The 21,026-nt window shown below is 44.1% G+C and overlaps 1 protein-coding gene across 1 annotated transcript in view; it reads left to right on the top strand.

Moving 5' to 3' along the window:
• LOC140199872 (keratin, type II cytoskeletal 8-like) overlaps window positions 1-21,026 on the top strand; it is a 42,638-nt gene that overhangs the window by 3,496 nt on the left and 18,116 nt on the right. Inside the window, exons 2-3 of the mRNA XM_072262383.1 lie at window positions 17,726-17,995; window positions 19,834-19,929. Of these exons, the coding sequence (XP_072118484.1) occupies window positions 17,726-17,995; window positions 19,834-19,929 (366 nt within the window). The remainder of the gene's footprint in view (window positions 1-17,725; window positions 17,996-19,833; window positions 19,930-21,026) is intronic.

The following is a 21,026-nucleotide window of genomic DNA, read 5'->3' as shown; positions in this document are numbered from 1 at the left end:
TTCAGGACTGTGTTATTGTGCAGTAAGGCCGTCCCCTGTTTCAGCTTTACTGATTGAAACAGGACAAGTACCCTTACAATTGCAGAGGTTGAAGTTGATGTTAACATACTGGATTAATTTGAGGAGCAAAGAAATGACCATCCTGTTAGAGGTGTGTTGGGAACACCACAAAATGTGTTTTTAGTTTTGGGTGGCTGGTTTCTTATCACGCTAGGAATATGGGTTATGCAATAGGTCCCACTGTAGCTTTCTCAGTAACCTCCTTGTTTTTTTTTCCCAATTACTCTAAATAATTTTAGGCTACATGATTTAATAAAGTGTTATGCCTGAGAGTCTGTTGATCCATTAATATATTAAGGAAAATTATTATGATGTGTTTTTACTATTTTTACTGACGAATCAAAAGATAATTTAACTGGGGATGTTGGTATGGCTGTTTTTGTGCCTGAATTACGGGTAACAACAAAGAAATGTCTTGCTAACCATTTTTCAGAATATACAGCAGAATTGGTTGCCATAATTTGGGGCTTACAGTGGGTGGAGGAATTTTGTCCTTGCAAGGTTGTCATTTGTTTAGATTCCTTTTCAGTTTCGATGAGTCTTAAAGCAGGTCATTCCAGCAGTAGGTCAGATTTACTCTGGGAAGCTCATCAAACTTTACTTAATATTCAAAGTATTGGTTTATATCAGGGGTCCCCAACCGTTTTTGCACCGCAGACCGGTTTAATATTGACAATATTCTTGCGGACCGGCCGGTGTTCAAGTAGGGTTAAACTCACCTCAACATGTCTTTTACAGCTAGGGTTGCCAACTTTCTCACTCCCAAATATGGGACAAAAGTAGCAGTCAAATCCCGGGACACTTGCGTTTACCCCTGGAAGGACTACCATGAGCATGAAGGCTTGCGCAGGCACCTGTGTGCGCATGCGCATACGTGCCGGTTTTTTTCCACACATCGGTTTTGGCTTAATCTTTAGCTTATACTGTACATACATTATTTCTACTTTATATAGACTGTGTATTTACCATATCATTCCTGCTTTTACTATAGGTTAGTGTTATTTTCGGTTTTATGTGTTATTTGGTATGATTTGGTAGGTTATTTTTTGGGTTTGGGATCGCTCAAAAATTTTTCCCATATAAATTAATGGTAATTGCTTCTTCGCTTCACAACATTTCGGCACGAAAGGTTTCATCGGAACGCTGTACCTTAGCGGGGGAAATACGGGACAAGGGCGGTCCCGTATGGGACAAACCAATTTAGCCCAATGTACGGGATGTCCTGGCAAATACAGGACAGTTGGCAATCCTATGTTCAAGTTCAACAGTGCGTGACAGGGAATGAGGAAAGGTGCAGCTGACTCATATCGTTTCCTCGCGGCCCGGTAGCACATGCTTTGCATGGTTGGGGACCGCTGGTTTCTATGACCTCCCCTTATGGGTCTCTGCATTCACGGGTGTTGAGGGGAATAAACAGGTTTATTGTTCACCTAAAAAGAGCTGTTAAAAGTTCAGCAGTGGATATAGAGCTTCCACCTAGCCAATCGGAAGCTAAGAAGTTGGTATGATTCGGAATTTGGGGGTTATGGCAAGACTTGTGGGATAATTGGCATAACAGGAGGCACTTCTAATGTATTCTGTAAATCTGTTAGGTTTATGAGGGAAGGGAGTAAGACAAGAAGGGAAGAAATTATATTGACTCGACTTAGAAATGGGCATACTATGCTAAATTATTCCTTATCTTGTTGGAAACATCATTCTGGGTTGTGTAGGTTCAGTCATGTTTATGAAATAGTTGAACGCACACTATTACAGTGTGAAGCATATGAGGTTGAAAGAAATCAAATGCAGGCTTCAAATGCAATCCTTGAGGGTTGGTAGTTTTCATTTAGAAACTTTATTAAGTTGTGGGAGTAACTTTAACTTAATTCCTTATATCGTCTTTCACTACTTACAATTTATAGGGTTTTAGAGGTAATTTAACTTCCATTTGAAAAAGAAATAGTAAGGGTTTTATTTCCCAATTGTGTACACCACACTGTAGTCCAGTTGGTGGCAGTAATGCTCCTTTAAGTTGGACTGCCAAACACCATGAAAAGTCAAAAGCTGAAGGAGACTGCATTACAAAGAGTGAGTTACTCATGAAAACACAAAGAGCACTAAACTATTAACAACTCTTGTTAATAGCCCAGAGAGCTCATCACGGTACACCGCACCCTCTCTCCCCCCCCTCCCCCCACCACACCATGGCCGGAACCTGATGGCCCAGAATGACCTTGGGAATCTCAATACAGAGAGAACATTTAGGAAAAAATACTTGGAAGCCTTGAATAAACATGGAAAACCTGGAAGGTCGTGGGAAACATTGGGAACCAGGTACACTTGAATGAGAAAAAGAGCCTTGGGAGCCAGAAAAAAAAGGCTTGAAGGTAGACTACAGAACATTGACAAGAAAAGTTCTGACCGTGAACTTGAAAAACTCAGAAAATAGACTAGAGACACTCAGAACGTGGACTTGAGAATAAATGACTTTTTCACCTAAAGTCAACCAATGTCAAAATGCTGCTGTTCAACGTCAGCTGGGTCAATTCTTTGGTGGGGTCCTTCTCTCGTGATATCAGAACCGAAGTGCAGACAAAAGACAGACTCCCAACGTAGAGACAGTGACCACAGTTTATTCATAAGAACTCCATTGGTGGCTTGACTGAGTGATACTGCAAGATGCAACATTCTCAAAACTAAGACCTTGCAATTAGCACTAATCAAGAGTCCACTTAAATAATACAAGTAATACAGAATCCCCAAGACTATCAAAATAATCTTAACAATCTTACACAGAAAGCATTACAAAAAACAGTGGAGAAAAACACAAGGAACTCTAAACAACTAACAATTCCCATTAAACAACAAAGTATGAGGGGGATGTCTGTGTACATTTTTTTTCACAGAGACAGTGGTGGGTGTGTGGAACGTGCTACCAGGGGTGGTGGTAGAGGCAGATACATTAGGGACATTTTAAGAAACTCATGGATATAAGAAAAATGGAGGACTATATAGGAGGGATGGATTAGACCGATCTTAGAGTGGCATTAAAGGCCAGCACAACATCTTGGGCTGAAAGGCCTGTGCTGTGCTGTGCTGTAATGTTCCATGTTCTACACTATGGCCACAGTGTATGTTTGTGAACTTCTGTTGTTGTACCCCATCCATTTCAACATGCAACATTATGTGGTTTTGTCAGTTTTAGTCTTGGTTTGTCCTGTCTTTCTTGTGATATCATTCTGGAGGAACATTGTGTCATCTTTTAATGCATGCATTTCTAAATGACAATAAACGAGGACTGAGTGTCCACATAATCCAATCTAAAAAAACATGTTCAGAGATACTCCTCTGCACACCACTGTTGTGACACATGGTTATTTGACTTAGTGCCATCTCCTGTCATCTTAATCCAGTCTATCCATTTCCCTCTGATCTCTTATTAAGAAGGCTCTTTTGTTCACAGATCTGCCACTCACTCAAATGTTTTTTTTTGCATGATTCTCTTTCAACTCAAGAGACTATTGTGCATGAATATCCCAGGAGATCAGCAGTTTCTGAGAAAGTCAAACCACCCCATCTGGCACCAACAAACATCCCACAGTCAAGTCACTTTACTTGATTAAGTATTCTTTATTGTTTGCATAATTAATTACAGGTTATATGTAAAAGTTCACAAATGGCATAGATTATCACACCACCACATCATATGTACACACCTTATATATAGTAAACATAAAGGAAAATCATGTCTGACGAATCTCATAGAATTTTTTGAGGGTGTAACTAGTAGAATGGATAGGGGGGAACCAGTGGATGTGGTATATTTGAATTTTCGGAAGGCTTTTGACAAGGTCCCACACAGGAGATTAGTGTGCAAACTTAAAGCACACGGTATTGGGGGTAAGGTATTGGTGTGGGTGGAGAGTTGGTTAGCAGACAGGAAGCAAAGAGTGGGAATAAACGGGACCTTTTCAGAATGGCAGGCGGTGACTAGTGGGGTACCGCAAGGCTCAGTGCTGGGACCCCAGTTGTTTACAATATGTATTAATGACTTGGATGAGGGAATTAAATGCAGCATCTCCAAGTTTGCGGATGACACGAAGCTGGGTGGCAGTGTTAGCTGTGAGGAGGATGCTAAGAGGATGCAGGGTGACTTGGATAGGTTGGGTGAGTGGGCAAATTCATGGCAGATGCAATTTAATGTGGATAAATGTGAAGTTATCCACTTTGGTGGCAAAAATAGGAAAACAGATTATTATCTGAATGGTGGCCGATTAGGAAAAGGGGAGGTGCAACGAGACCTGGGTGTCATTATACACCAGTCATTGAAAGTGGGCATGCAGGTACAGCAGGCGGTGAAAAAGGCGAATGGTATGCTGGCATTTATAGCGAGAGGATTTGAGTACAGGAGCAGGGAGGTACTACTGCAGTTGTACAAGGCCTTGGTGAGACCACACCTGGAGTATTGTGTGCAGTTTTGGTCCCCTAATCTGAGGAAAGACATCCTTGCCATAGAGAGAGTACAGAGAAGGTTCACCAGATTGATTCCTGGGATGGCAGGACTTTCATATGAAGAAAGACTGGATGAACTGGGCTTGTACTCGTTGGAATTTAGAAGATTGAGGGGGGATCTGATTGAAACATATAAGATCCTAAAGGGATTGGACAGGCTAGATGCAGGAAGATTGTTCCCGATGTTGGGGAAGTCCAGAACAAGGGGTCACAGTTTGAGGATAGAGAGGAAGCCTTTTAGGACCCAGATTAGGAAAAACTTCTTCACACAGAGAGTGGTGAATCTGTGGAATTCTCTGCCACAGGAAACAGTTGAGGCCAGTTCATTGGCTATATTTAAGAGGGAGTTAGATATGGCCCTTGTGGCTACGGGGGTCAGGGGGTATGGAGGGAAGGCTGGGGGCGGTGTTCTGAGTTGGATGATCAGCCATGATCATAATAAATGGCGGTGCAGGCTCCAAGGGCCGAATGGCCTACTCCTGCACCTATTTTCTATGTTTCTATGTTTCTATGAATCTAAAACCAGTTCTAGTGGGCTCTTGTCTTTTTCTTGCAATTAGTTTAATGTTTTGGAGTTACAAAACATAACAGTGGTGATGAGGAAGTTTTAAACAAAGCTAAGATGACTCCTTACCTGTTGAATTGCAGTGAGAGTTTGAGTTTTGTAAAAAAAAAAAGTGCAACATTTGCTTCTTCAGGAAAGGACAGAGATTGTCAAGTTCCTTAAAAAGGCAGAAAACAGAAGAATTCATGGGTTCATAATCAGTGTGTACTGGGTGAAAATAATCATTAAAAAAGAGCAGAAATAGCTGGCTACATCAGAAAGATTAATACATTTGGTTACACGACAGATATGTATACTGAGCCAATTGAGTAGTATTTTGAAGCAAATGCAATAGCCAATGGGAAGCAAGTGCCAATTTTGCTGAGTGCATTGGGTTTAAAGGCATACAGTTTGCTTCGAAGCTTAACTGCTGCAACCAAACCAGCTGAAATGAGCTTTGCTGATATTGTGAAAGTAATGCAAGAATATTTAGAACTGAAACAGTTGTTGATTGCAAAACACTTTGGGTTTCATAAAAGGAATCAAAAGGAAGGGGAGTCCATTTTAATGTACATGGGTGAATTGAAAAGATTGTCTGACCATTGTCAGTTCAGTAATGGGCTTAATGATGCACAGAGAGAATGTTTAGTTTGTGGAATCTTACAAGAAAGCATTCAAAAACAGTTCCTAACTCAAGCACAACTTGCATTTGAAAGAGAATCCTTGAGTCTGGCTTGTGGTGTAAAACGTTTCAACCAGTACTTGTATGGGAGAGAGTTTACCCTCATTACTGATCATCAACCACTAGTGTCCATATTCAATCGACAGAAGGGTGGTCCACTAGTGGCATCCGCACAAATGCAGAGGTGGTCTCTGTTACAAGATCAAGTTCAAGAGGATGACTAATCATGGAAATGCTGACAGATTTTCCTGTTTACCCTTGGAAAAGGAAATAGCTGAAAATTTTTTTTTAAAAAGGACACTCTTCATGATATATTCTCCCTAACACAAATCAGAAGTCTCCCTATTACATCAGAGATGATCCAAAGGGTAACTAGAAAAGACCCTACACTATCTCAGGTCTATATGACAATCCAAAATGGCTGGAACGTGCAGCAGAAATCCCAATTTCCCCGTTTTTACCAGTACCAGAATGAACTTGCCCTTGATGGAGCTTGCAATATGTGGGAATTGAGAGTTGTTGTACAATCCAAGACTAAGAGCTAGTATTGGAAGAGTTGCATGCCGGTCATCTAGACATGGTCAAAATGAATGTGTTGGCTCAGCGTGACTTGAGATAGATCAGCAGATCGAGCCGCTTGCCATGCACCGTTTGGATGCCAGCACGTCCAGAAGATGCCAGGAGCAGCACCTCTCCATCCCTGGGAAAGGCCTGAATTGACCTGGCAGAGGATTCATGTAGATTTTGACAGACCATTCATGGGTACATATTTCTTGGTGGCAGTGGACACAGCTACAAAGTGGCCAGAAGTGTTTCCGATAGCCTCTACTACAGTCTTGCACACTGTTGATGTGCTGAGAGGCCTCTTCACAAGGACTGGTGTTCCAGAACACTTTGTCACAGTGACAATGGATCACAGTTAGTTGCAAAGCAGGTTCAGTCACTCCTGAAAATTAATGGGATAAGACATGTTACATCTGCACCATATCACCCAGCTACAAATGGCTTGACAGAAAGGTTTGTCGAGAGTCCAAAGAATGCACTGCAAGCAAAGTCAGCAGAACACACTACACTGACACGGAATCGAAAGCTTGCAAATTTCCTCCTTGCATATCGCAGTGCAACACTCTTCACAACCAACAACTCACTGCTATGCTGTTCTTGGGTCGTTCCTTACATTCACTGTTGGAGCTCCTCAAACCCAATCTCAGAAGGAGTATGCAGGACAAACAGCTGACACAAATTGAGGTCTCCTCAAACAAGGAGGTTTGATGTTTACCAGATAGAGGGCTATGGGTAACCCTAGGTAATTTCAAAATTAAGTATGTGTTCGACACAGCATTGTGGGCCGAAGTGGGCATTGTGGCTACCAGTACTCCTGGACAACAAGCAGTCCTGGACAGGGACTGTAATGTACAGATCTGTTTGTTTTTTAGTGCCATGACTTCCATTAGCACTACTTATTGACAGATAACTTACGCATGCGCATTGATCTGTTGTTCTCTCTCTGTAAAGTGAGGATAGCAGTCAACATCACCTCTGCATGTGTAATTTTATTTAACTGATATGCAGTTGTACAGACACAACAAATTGGTGATGAGTATGAACCTAAATGTTAGCAAATATCACCAAATGCACCAACAGTTACGAGAAAACAGAATTCGGAGGAAGGGAAGGAGACAACGAAAGAAAGAAGTGAATCAGTACAGAGAAGGCCATCGTGGATGCTAATAAAGGGATGTGTGAGTAATAGTGCATGGTACACAGTGAGAGATGCACAAACATAGAAAGTCTACAGCACGATGCAGGCACTTCGGCCCACAATGCTGTGTCGAACACATACTTAATTTTGAAATTACCTAGGGTTACCCATAGCCCTCTATCTTTCGAAGCTCCATGTACCTATCCAGGAGACTCTTAATAGACCCTTTCGTATCCACCTCCACCACCGTCGCCGGCAGCCCATTCCATGCACTCACCACTCTCTGTGTAAAAAATCTTACGCCTGACCCCTGACTTACCCCCTACCTCTGTACCTACTTCCAAGCACCTTGACACTGTGCCCTCTCATGTTAGCCACTTCAGCCCTGGGAGAAAGCCTCTGACTATCCACACAATCAATGCCTCTCATCATCTTATACACCTCTATCAGGTCACCTCTCATCCTCCGTCGCTCCAAGGAGAAAAGGCCAAGTTCACTCAACCTATTCTCATAAGGCATGCTCCCCAATCCAGGTAACATCCTTGTATACCTCCCCTGCACTCTTTCTATAATTTCCATATCTTTCCTGTAGTGAGGCGACCAGAACTGAGCACAGTATTCCAAGTGGGGTCTGACCAGGGTCCTATATAGCTGTAGCATTATCTCTCAGCTCCTAAACTCAATACCACGATTGATGAAGGCCAATGCACCATATGCCTTCTTTGCCACAGAGTCAACCTGCGCAGCAGCTTTGAGTGTCCTGTCGACTCAGACCCCAAGATCCCTCTGATCCTCCACACTGCAAGGGTCTTACCATTAATACTATATTCTGTCATCATATTTGACCTACCAAAATGAACCATCTCACGTTTATCTGGGTTGAACTCCATCTGCCACTTCTCAACCCAGTTTTGCATTCCATCGATGTCCCACTGTAACTTCCAACAGCCCTCCACACTATCCAGAACACCCCCAACTTTTGTGTCATCAGAAAATTTACTAACCCATCCCCCTACTTCCTCATCCAGGTCATTTATAAAAATCATGAAGAGAACAAGTCCCAGAACAGATCCCTGAGGCACACCACTGGTCACTGACTTCCATGCAGAATATGACCCGTCTACAACCACTCTTTGCCTTCTGTGGGCAAGCCAGTTCTGGATCCACAAAGCAAGGTCTCCTGGGATCCCATGCCTCCTTACTTTCTCAATAAGCCTTGCATAGGGTACCTTATCAAATGCCTTGCTGAAATCCGTATACACTACATCTACTGCTCTACCTTCATCAACATATTATGCCTCTCCAAATGTTCATAAATCCTGCCTCAGAATCTTTTCCATCAATTTACCAAGTATTGAAGTAAGACTCATTGGTCTATAATTTCCTGGGCTATCTCTACTCCCTTTCATGAATAAGAGAACAACATCTGCAACCCTCCAATCCTCCGAAACCTCTCCCGTCCCCATTGATGATGCAAAGATCATCGCCAGAGTCTCAGCAATCTCCTCCCTCACCTCCCACAGTAGCCTGAGGTACAACTCATCCGGTCCTGGTGACTTATCTAACTTGATGCTTTCCAAAAGCTCCAGCACATCCTCTTTCTTAATGTCTATATGCTCAAGCTTTTTAATGTGCTGTAAGTTATCCCTACAATCACCAAGATCCTCTTCCATAGTGAATACTGAAGCAAAGTATTCGTTAAGTACCTCTGCTATCACCTCCAGTTCCATACACACTTTTCCACTGTTACACTTGATTGGTCCTATTCTCTCACGTCTTTAACTCTTGCTCTTCACAAACTTGTAGAATGCCTTGGCGTTTTCTTTAATCCTGCTCGCCAAGGCCTTCTCATGGCCCCTTCTGGCTCTTGTAAATTTCATTCTTAAGCTCCTTCCTGCTAGCCTTATAATCTTCCAGATCTCTATCATTACCTGTTTTTTTGAACCTTTCATAAGCTTTTCTTTTCTTCTTGACTAAATTTTCAACAGTCTTTGTACACTATGGTTCCTGTACCTTACCATCTTTTCCCTGTCTCATTGGAACATACCTATGCAGAACGCCATGCCCTGAACATTTGCCACATTTCTGCCGTACATTTCCCTGAGAACATCTGTTCCTAATTTATGCTTCTAAGTTCGTGCCTGATAGCTTCATATTTCCCCTTACTCCAACTAGATGCTTTCCTAACTTGTCTGTTCCTATCACTCTCCAGTGCTTTGGTAAAGGAGATAGAATTATGATCACTATCTCCAAAATGCTCTCCCACTGAGAGACCTGACACCTGACCAGAGTCATTTCCCAGTACCAGATCAAGTACAGCCTCTCTTCTTGTAGGTTTATCTACATATTGTGTCAGGAAACCTTCCTGAACACACCTAACAAACTCCACCCCATCTAAACCCCTTGCTCTAGGGAGATGTCAATCAATATTTGGGAAATTAAAATCTCCCACCACAACAACCCTGTTATTATTACACCTTTCCAGAACCTGCCTCCCTATGTGCTCCTCGATGTTCCTGTTACTATTGGGTGGTCTATAAAAAACACCCAGTAGAGTTATTAACCCTTTCCTGTTTCTAATTTCCACCTGCAGAAACTCAGTAGACAATCCCTCCATGACTTCCTCCTTTTCTGCAGCTGTGACACTATCTCTGATCAGCAGTGCCACGCCCCACCTCTTTTGCCTCCCTCCCTGTCCTTTCTGAAACATCTAAAGCCTGGCGCCATAAGTAACCATTCCTGTCCCTGAGCCATCCAAGTCTCTGTAATGACCACAACATCATAGCTCCAAGTTCCAATCCACGCTCTAAGCTCATCTGCTTTGTTCGTGATGCTTCTTGCATTAAAATAGACACATCTCAAACCATTGGTCAGAGTGTATCCCTTCTCTACCACCTGCCTATCCTCCTTTTCACACTGTCTCCAAGTTCTCTCTATTTGTGAGCCAACCGCCCCTTCCTCCGTCTCTTCAGTTCGGTTCCCACTCCCCAGAAATTCTAGTTTAAACTTCCCCAATAGCCTTATCAAACATCCTTGCCAGGATATTGGTCCCCCTCAGAATCAAGTGCAACCCGTCCTTTTTGTACAGGTCACACCTGCCTCAAAAGAGGTCCCAATGATCCAGAAATCTGAATTCCTGCCCCTTGCTCCAAACCTTCAGCCATACATTTATCCTCCACCTCACTTTATTCCTATACTCACTGTCACGTGGCACAGGCAGTAATCCTGCGATTACTACCTTTGAGGTCCTGCTTGTCGACTTCCTTCCTGACTCCCTGTAGTCTGTTTTCAGGACCTCCTCCCTTTTCCTCCCTATGTCATTGGTACCAATATGTACCACAACCTCTCGCTGTTCACCTTCCCACTTCAGGATATCATGGACATGATCAGAATCATCCCGGACCCTGGCACCTGGGAGGCAAACAACCATCCGTGTTTCTTTCCTGTGTCCACAGAATCGCCTTTCTGACCCCCTAACTATAGAGTCCCCTATCACTGCTGCCATCGTCTTCCTTCCCTACCCTTCTGAGCCATAGGGCTAGAACCAGTGCCAGAGGCGCAGCCACTGTTGCTTCCCCCAGGTAGGCGTCTCCCCACAACAGTACTCAAACAGGAGTACTTATTGTTGAGAGGAACAGCCACAGGGGTGCTCTCTAGTATCTGACTCTTTCCCTTCCCTCTCCTGACTGTTACCCACTTATCTGTCTCCTGAGGCCCCAGTGTGACTACTTGCCCATAGTCCTTCTCTATCACCTCCTCACTCTCTCTGACCAGACGAAGGTCATCGAGCTGCATCTCCAGTTCTCTAACCCGGTCCCGAAGGAGCTGCAGCTCAACGCATCGGGTGCAGACATGGCTGTCCGGGAGGCTGGGAGTCTCATAAAGTTAAATTGAAAATAACATGAGGATGGTCTTAGTTGGGAAAGTTGACAAATTTGATAGTGCTAATAAGGACTGAGAATCAGATATCAAGAGGGTTGAACAGTATTGTAACCTGAACAACATGGATGAAGAAAAGAAAATCTCCACACTTCTTAGCGCAATGAGTGCTAAAATGTACAGGCTTTTATGCAACTTCCTAATTCCTGAAAAACCACCAAGCAAGATGTTCAATGAAATTACTGCAACTTTACAAAATCACTTGAGCACTAAACTGCTAGTAGTAGCTGAGAAATTCAGGTTTCACAAAAGGAAACAGTTAAAGGATGAAAGCATTTCTGAATACATTGCAGAACTGCACAAACTTTCCCAATACTGTGACTTTGGAGATGGACTTTTCGAAGCATTAAGGGACAGACTTGTATGTGCATGCATAGTCAAAGCACTCAAAAGAGGCTACTGTCAGAAAGAGACATAACTTTAGAACGAGCATTGACCATTGCCATACCATTGGAAACAACAGAAAAGAAAGCATCAGAACCACAGGAAAAAAGTCAGAATGTAAAATGCACAAAACGTCTCTGAAATTTGCAAAACTCCAAAAATGTTATCGATGTGGCAAATCCTCCCAGGATGAAAATGACTGTTGGTTAAAGAAAAAGTCTGCAGAAAGTGTCACAGACAAAGTCACATAGGGAGAGTGTGTAAGTCAGACAAAAAGCACAGCCAAAGACAAAAACTATACCAAGTGAAAAGTTTCAAACACAAACCTAAACAAGTGCATAAAGTGACTGGATGTCAAACTGAATCAGACAACACAGAGTCTGAAAAAAGGTGAGCTGTCATGCCTAGAACTCCGTAACACTACTGAAGCAGATTGCAGAATCATGTGGATCACAATAGATGTGTCTGGTGTAAAACTGAAAATGGAGCTGGATACAGGGTCAGCTTTGTCTATATTCCAGAGCCTGACTACAACAGACTACTTTCTAAGCTACCATTAGAAATGACTGCAGTGAAGCTAAAGACCTACACAGGTGAAAAAGTCCTCCAAAGGCAAACTGAAAGTGAATGTGACATAAAGAAGCAGAGCACAGCAGTTGGAGCTTTATGTGTTGAAAAGTAGAGGGCCTGCGCTTTTCGGATGTGAATGGTTGAGAAAAATCCAACTAGACTGGCTCAATCAAAGTTCTCAATGTGTCATCAACAGGCAACTACAGCCCAAATGGTAGCACTAACCAGAGACTGTCATAGTTGCTTCATGCTAATGAGAAGGTGTTTAAGAAGAGTATTGGTAAACTGAAAGGCATGAAGACCAGAAATGAACTGGATGAACCAGCAACACCAAGATTCCATAAAAAGTGTCCGGTGCCTTACGCACTACGTCCTAAAGTGGATGCTGAACTTCAGAACTTGGAGGCATTTGGCATTCTCTCCATGGTTGAGTGAAGCAGTTGGGTCATGTCCATTCTCCTGATGATCAAGAAAGGGAAGGCTGGAGCTGTTCGTATATGCGGGGACTTCAAAGTGAGCATCAACCCGGTGCTAAATACTGTGCAGTATCCCCTGCCGTGAATAGAAAGAAGACAGTTTTGCATCTTTGGCAAGTGGGGAGAGATTTGCAAAAATTGACTTGTCACAAGCCTATCTGCAAACAGAGACTGAGGAGTCAAGCAGGAAGTTCCTCACAATCAACACTCACAAGGGACTGTTCCAGAATAATCATCTTGTCTTTGGCATTGCAACAGCTCCAGCAATTCAGCAAAGAACAATGGACCAAGTGCTCAAAGATATGCCAGGAACACAAATTTACCTTGATGACATCATTGTGACTGACAAGAATGATGAAGAGCACCTCCAGAACCTTGGTAAAATACTTACCAGGCTAAGTGAGTCTGGTCTGTGTGCAAAGAGAGAGAAATGTGAGTTTTCAAGAATGAAATCTCATATTGTGGACATGTCATCGACAGGCATGGCTTACATAAGTCACAAGAGAAAACTGGTGCAGTGCTACAGGCATCCAAACTGGAAAATGTGTCACAACTCAGGACACACTTGGGGCTTGTAAACCACTATCACCAGTTTCTCCCAAATATTGCTACAGTATTGCACCCATTATGAAAGCTGGATCTGAATGCCCGATTGCACTTGCTTCAAGATCACTGATGAGTGCAGACTGCAACTATGCACATATTGACCAAAAGGCTCTTAGTCTACTATGGGAAATAAAGAAGTTCCACCACTACCTCTACAGACAGAAATTTATTCTAGCGGCAGACCACGAGCCCCTTGGATCCATTTTCAATCCCAGGAAGGGAATCCCAGTGACGTCTGCTATTTGGTTGCTCACTCTTATGGTAAGAGTTCAAGGGTACCAAACAACACAGCAACATTGATAGCTTGTCATGTCTTCCATTGTTGGCAAATGAAGAAAAGTCTTCATTCTGTGACCCAGCAGAGGCGGACCAGTTGCTGGGCCATTCATCGATTCCATGTTTCCGATTGCTGTAGATGCTCATTCGAAGTGGCCTGAGGTAGTACCAACAAAGTCAACCATCTCAGAAAAGACTGTTCTGCCCTGAGGACTACCTTCTTCAGAAATAGCTTACCAGAACAAATAAGTGAGTAACAACAGACCACAATACACGTCAGAAGAGTTCGGAGTACTCATGAAGAAAAATGACATCAAATATTTCAAGTCAGCTCCTCACCACCCAGCAATGAATGGGTTAGCCAAAATGTTTGTCCAAACCTTCAAGAAGTCCATAAAGCTATGGACAACGAGGACATTTCTCTACAGCACAAGGTGGACAACTTCCTTTTTGTGTAGTGGAACTCTGTTCATGTGATGACAAATCAAACACCTGCAAAGCCGTTCATGAGCAGAAACCAGAGATCTCGCGTCAACCTCCTGAATCCAGATCTATGGAGGAAAGTGCAGAATAACAGTTCAGCCAGTTGCCAAGTAAATCAGCAAGGAGCTTCAAGGATGGACAGGAAGTCCTAGCATGAGAATGCCAAGTGGACACCTGGTAAGATAACTACAAGAACTGTACCACTGATGTACACAGTGGATGTTGGAGATCAGACATGGAGACATCATGTGGACCAGATACTGGATGCTCAGCTGAAGAACACACCTGAGTCAATTGTATTCAGCAAGATGGACACACTGCATCCATCAGACTTATGACTCAGTGATGATCATGTCACCAACAGCAATATGACACCTGCCACAGAGAAAGTTGCCTTTGACAAGACACCTGCCAAACATGATGCCACTCCAGAGGTCCAGAGGTGCTATCCTGAAAGTAACAGAGTGCCACCCAAAAGACTGAACCTTTAGTATAGTGAGGTTAGTTAGAAGACTGTTACTGTGAAGGCATGTTTATTCAAACGTAGATCATTAAAGGGAAATTGAATGTCTTGTTATATATACAGTTTTATGTTACTTTAATCTAAAAGGGGAGGAAGTGTAAGGAATGGATCTATTCTTTTAACACCACAATTCCCCTTAGCATTACTTATGGACTGATAAGTTACCCATGCACACTAATCTGTTGTTCTCTCCCTACAAAGTGAATATACCAGTTAACCTCACCTCCACGTGCATGCTTTTATTTAATTGATATGTAGTTGTACAAATATAACAGGGACTACAGAGATGATCAAAAATGGGTACTTGGAAAATTAAGGACAGAAATGGACCACTCTCCTACACAAAGGATAGAGCGTCTGATGTCTTCTGGAGACGACACATCAATCAGTTTAGGAAAGCAGAGTTAATTGTTAGAGGAGAAAGGTGACCAGAGGTGTCAGTGTCACCTCCTGCAGTCCAGAGTAAATTCTACAACACCCCAGAACCTGAGATTGTTTGACAGCCTCTAGACTCATCTGCCAAGCAGAGTGATCCCCCTTGTAAGTAATATTTGACTAGTCTTATAAATATATTGTTTGATTGAGCATTCTTTGTTGCTTAAATAGTTCATTGTATGTAAAGGTGCGTGCATGGCATAAGTTACACATAAGCACTTCCCCTACAGTAAAAGCAAAACTAAGACTCTTTTCTCTTGGGCTTCCATCTTTTTCTTACAATTAGTTTAATGCTTTGGAGTTACAAAACACAACGCGCCTGTCCTTTCATTCTGGTTCCCCTCTCACCCTTTTTCTTCTCACTTGCCCATCACCTCCTTCTTGTTCTCCTCCTCCTTCCCTTTCTCCCATGGTCCACTCTCCTCTCTTATAAGATTCCTTCTTCAGTTCTTTACCTCTTCCACCTATCCCCTCCCAGCTTCTCACTTCATCCACCCTCCCCCGCCCACCCACCTTTCCACTCACCTGGTCTCACCTGTCACCTGCTTGCTTATACTCCTTCCCTTCCATCCATCTTCTTATTCCGACTTCATCTCCCTTCCTTTCCGGTCTTGATGAAGGGTCCCGACCTGAAATGTTGACTGTTTATTCATTTCCATAGATGCTGTCTGACCTGCTGAGTTCCTCCAGCATTTTGTCTGTGTTACTCAAGCTTTTGACTGTACCTCAGTACAGCTGACAATAATAAACCAATTCCAATTCTGCCGGGGTGTGAATAGGTGGGAGAAGTGAAGGGTGGGGTCTGCAGATGTACCCTGGAGAGCATTCTAACTTGTTGCATCGCTGTCTGATATGAAGGAGCCACTGCACAGACTTGGAAAAAGCTGCGAGAAGTTGTAAACTCAGCCAGCTCCATCACGGGCACTAGCCTCCCACGCATTCAGGAGACCTATAAAAGGTGATACCACAAGAAGGCAGAATCCATCATTGAGGACCCCCATCATCTAGGACATGTCCTCTTCTCATTGCAACCATTAGGCCAGAGATACAGCAGCCTGAAGACACACAGCCAATGCGTCAGGATCAGCTTCTTCCTGTCCGCCATCAGATTTCTGAATGAACAATGAACCCATGAACCTATCTTTTTTTTTGCTCTCTTTTTGCACCACTTAATTTTTATATATACATATACTGTATTTCTTATTACAATTGATTGTTTTCTTATTAATATGTATTGCAATGTACCGCAGCTGCAAAACAACAAATTTCATGACACATGTCAGTGATGTCAAGATGGCACCGGCATACAACATTCCCTAGGTCGACGTCTTCCAGATGGTCTACAAGACTGCTTATTTTACTTCTTTTACGTCTGTTTTTCATCTTAAATATGTTTCTGGAACTGTTAGAGCCTGTGGTTTAGTTTGGAGATTGATTCAGTGATCCAGTGCTTTGCTGGCTCCAAGAAGATTCTGGGAAGCTAGTGTGTACTCGAACAGCATTGAGGTGTAGAAACTTAGAGGCAAGATGTGAGCCAATTTCAGCCAATTAAAGGGAATATTAATCACCTATTAAGGCATTGAGGAAAATTGAGACATGGCAGTGAATGCAGAAGGCAAGAAAGGGGTTCAGTGCCAACTGCCTGCCTTTTAATCGCTAATGCGATCCCTCTGCTGCCAGAGAAGAAGTTTACACACGGCCTATCTCTGTGTGGCAGTTTGCTGTGACGGGTGGGTAGACAGATGTGGTATGTCTCTCCTTTGATGATGTTGGAGAATGTTACCGTGGTTCTGCATTTATAGATTGGACTATTGTGTTTCTGTCTGTGGACTTTTTCAGACTCATGGTTTCTATGTTCTGCATTCTCATCCGTTCCTTTCTGCTTTGTTGTGAGAGGGGAGGGGTTTGGGGACCGATGTCCTTGTTGTATTTTGTGCGGGGTGGGGGGGGGATTTGGGGGTCAACATTCTTGTGTTTTGTATGGAGTAGGGGGTTTGAGGGATCGATGTTCTTGTGTTTTGTTTGAGGTAAGAGGTTTGGGGGTCAATGTTCTTGTGTTTTGTATGGAGTAGGGAATTTAGGGATCAACATTCTGGTTATGTTTTGTACAGGAATGAGGTTTGGGGGTCGATGTTCTTTTGTGTTGTATGGAGTAGGGAATTTAGGGATCAACATTCTGGTTATGTTTTGTACAGGAATGAGGTTTGGGGGTCGATGTTCTTGTGTTTTGTATGGAGTAGGGAATTTAGGGATCAACATTCTGGTTATGTTTTGTACAGGAATGAGGTTTGGGGGTCGATGTTCTTGTTGCGTGTTGTTAGTTTTTTTTGTGCGGGGAGGAGGGTTTGGAGGTTGATGATTGGGATGCCATTCTTTTTTGTGCGGGGGTGGTTTGATGTTTCGTTCTGATCGACTTTCTTTGCTTTTCTTTGCTTCGTGGCTATCTGGAGAAGATGAATCTCAGAGTTGTTTATGGATACGTACTTTGATAATAAATGAACCTTTGGTATTAAGCCTGATTCTGAGTCTTGCCTCTTCTTGTCCGGTGCAGGTCCGGAAGCTGGAACAGGAAAATCAGGTGCTGCAGACACGCTGGGAGCTCCTGCAACAGGGAGACACCTACAAGTCCAATGCTGATAGGATTGTCAACCTCTTCTGCGGCAAGCTCAGGCAGCAGCTGTCCGACTTAGAAAGGGAGCGAGACCGACTGAAGGAACAGATCAACCATACGCAACGGATGGTTGACGACTTTAAGCAAAAATACGAGGATGAGATTAATACCCGCACAACGATGGAGAACGAGTTTGTCATCCTCAAGAAGGTCAGTGGTCAGTGGGTGATGGTTCGTAGACTGCCCGTACTCAGTCCGGTGTAGAGAGGGTCTGTTCAGTCCGTTTGTACTCATTCGGGTGTAGAGAGAGTCCGTTCAGCTTGCCTATACTCGGTCAGGTGTAAAGAGGGGTCTGTTTACTCTCTCTGTACTCAGTCGGGTGTAGAGAGGGTCTATTCAGTCTGTCTGTACTCAGCCAGGTGTAGAGAGAGTCTGTTCAGTCAGTCTGTACTCAGTCAGGTGTAGAGAAGGTCTGTTCCTGGTTTGCCTGCAGTCGGGCAGAGAGAGGCTCCGTTCATGGTTGGCCTGTAGTCAGATAGGTACAGAGAGGGTCTACAGGCATAGAAAGTCCATCTATGTACACTCAGGTGTAGAGAGGACCTGTTTATTGCTGGCCTGTAACCAGTCAGGTGTAGAGAGGGTCTGCTTGTGATCTGCCTGTACCATTGGGTGTAGTGAGGATCTGTCCATGATGGTTCACTTGTAGTCAGTGGAGGGTAGAGGGAGCTGTTCATGATCTGCCTGTACAGTCAGGTGCAGAAAGCATCTAAGCATGGTCTGCCTGTACTCAGTTAGCTGTAGAGAGGGTCTTCAGGTGTCGAGATGGTCTGCCTGTAGTCAGTAAGTAGTGAATTGTAGAGAGTGGGTCCGCCTGTTGTCTGGGTGTCACTGGACCTGGCAGGGATGATCCTTTGCTGAAACAATGAGTCGAGAGTGATAGCGAGGGAGAAGTCCGAGAGCTCACAGTGGGCTGGAAAGGATGGACTGGGGTATCGAACAGACAGTTGGACACAGACTGAGCAGCCGGGGGTAGTGGAACAGTGACTCTTGTCCACACCACTGCAAAACGTGCATGAAAAAATTCCAGATCCACAAGCATTGTCAGCTGAAGCCCAATCACTTAGTTCTTTCCACTGGCCAGGAAGCTGTGCAAGTTGCTGCTAAGGCCCCACAGAGAGTACTGTACACAGCTTTGGTCACCCCGTGATAGGAAAGACATGATTAATGTGTAGAAAAGGTGTTGCCAGGACTAGAGAGCTTGAGATATAGGGAGAGGTTGGCCATTATCCCTTGAAACATAGGAGAATGAGAGGCGACCTTATAGAAATATTTCAGATTATTATTAGAAGAGATGAAGTGGATGTGGATGTACTGTGCTATGTTCTACGCACTGACTCTCTATCACTGCACCAGGACTAAATCAGGAGCTGGGATATCATGTTGCAATTGCGTAAGTCATTAGTGAGGCCTCACTGTTGCAGTTTTGGTCACCCTGTTATAGGAAAGAAGTGGTTAAACTTGAAAAAAGTGAAGATAATATTTACAAAGATGTTGCCAGGACCAGTGCTGAGTTATAGAGATGGGTTGGCCAAGCGAGATCTTTATTCTCTGAAATGTAGGAGAATGAGGAGTAAGCTTACGCATAATGTTTAAAATTATGAGTAGCACAGATAAGGATGGACGGTAAAAGTCTTTTCCCCAGGGTGGCGGGGGGGGGAGTCCAAAACTGGGGGTCATAGGTTTAGGGTGAGAGGGGAAGGATTGACCTGAGGACATCAGGGGTAACTATTCCCACTCAGAGGATGGAGAATGTATGGAATGAGCTGCCAAAGAGAGTGGCTGAGGCAGGTACTATTGTAGAAGCAATACCATTGAAGAAGCTCTTGGACAGATACATGGGGAGAGGTGGAGCTTGGAGGGAGGTAGACTAAATGCAGGAAATAGGATCTAATTGGGTGGGCACCATAGACAGCATGGACTTGGGTCGAAGGGCCTGACTATGTGCCGTGTCCATCCAAGACACTATTCTTCTATCAATCTGACTCTAGCAAGTGGATGAATCGTACTTCCAGAAGGTGGAGCTGGAATCCAAGCTGGAATACCTCAGCAACCTGATCGAGTTTCTGAAGCAGCTGTATGCCGAGGTGGGTCTCGTTAAAACATCACGAGTTGGGGGATGGCTGTTCCTCCATCACACAGGTCAGGAGGGTGGTATAGAGTCTCAGGGGAGGGGAGGGGCTGTTTCATGGAGCGAGCCGCGGTGATACAACGGCTACTGAGATCCAAGGGAACTATCCAAAGGGGATCAGAGACACGGCTGTGACGGGGCAAGAGTAATGAAGAACATGTAATGGGAAAGTATAGCATGATGGGCCAAATGACCTCCTCTTCTGCTGCCCTGCTTTACAGTTCAAGATTCAACATAGCTCTTATACAGTAGCATACCTAATCATTGCTGTGCAAACAACCATACTCCACCTACTCAATGGGACAGTATGGAGGGAGCTTCACTCCGCGTCTGACTCCGGGAGTGTGTGATGGGACAGTGTAGAGGGAGTTTCACTCTGTGTCTGACCCTGGGAGTGTGTGATGGGACAGTGTAGAGGGAGCTTCACTCTGTGTCTGACTCCAGGAGTGTGTGACGGGACAGTATAGAGAGAGCTTCACTTCGCATCTGACACCAGGAGTGTGTGATGGGACGGTGTAGAGGGAGCTTCACTCTGTGTCTAACCCTGGGAGTGTGTGATGGGACAGTGTAGAGGGAGTTTCACTCTGTGTCTGACTCCGAGAGTGTGTGATGGGACAGTGTAGAGGGGGCTTCACTCCGCGTCTGACTCCGGGAGTGTGTGATGGGACAGTGTAGCGGGAGCTTCACTCTGTGTCTGACCCTGGGAGTGTGTGAAGGGACAGTGTAGAGGGAGCTTCACTCTGTGTCTGACTCCGAGAGTGTGTGATGGGACGGTATATAGAGAGCTTCACTCCGCATCTGACACCGGGAGTGTGTGATGGGACGGTGTAGAGGGAGCTTCACTCTGTGTCTAACCCTGGGAGTGTGTGATGGGACAGTGTAGAGGGAGCTTCACTCTGTGTCTGACTCCGGGAGTGTGTGATGGGACAGTGTAGAGGGAGCTTCACTCTGTGTCTGACTCCGGGAGTGTGTGATGGGACGGTGTAGAGGGAGCTTCACTCTGTGTCTAACCCTGGGAGTGTGTGATGGGACAGTGTAGAGGGAGCTTCACTC

The sequence above is a fragment of the Mobula birostris genome, chromosome 6 (assembly GCF_030028105.1).
Source record: "Mobula birostris isolate sMobBir1 chromosome 6, sMobBir1.hap1, whole genome shotgun sequence".
NCBI classification, from domain to species: Eukaryota; Metazoa; Chordata; class Chondrichthyes; order Myliobatiformes; family Myliobatidae; genus Mobula; species Mobula birostris.
The sequence above is the reverse complement of the archived record's forward strand: the minus strand, read 5'-3'. Positions and strand labels throughout refer to the sequence as shown.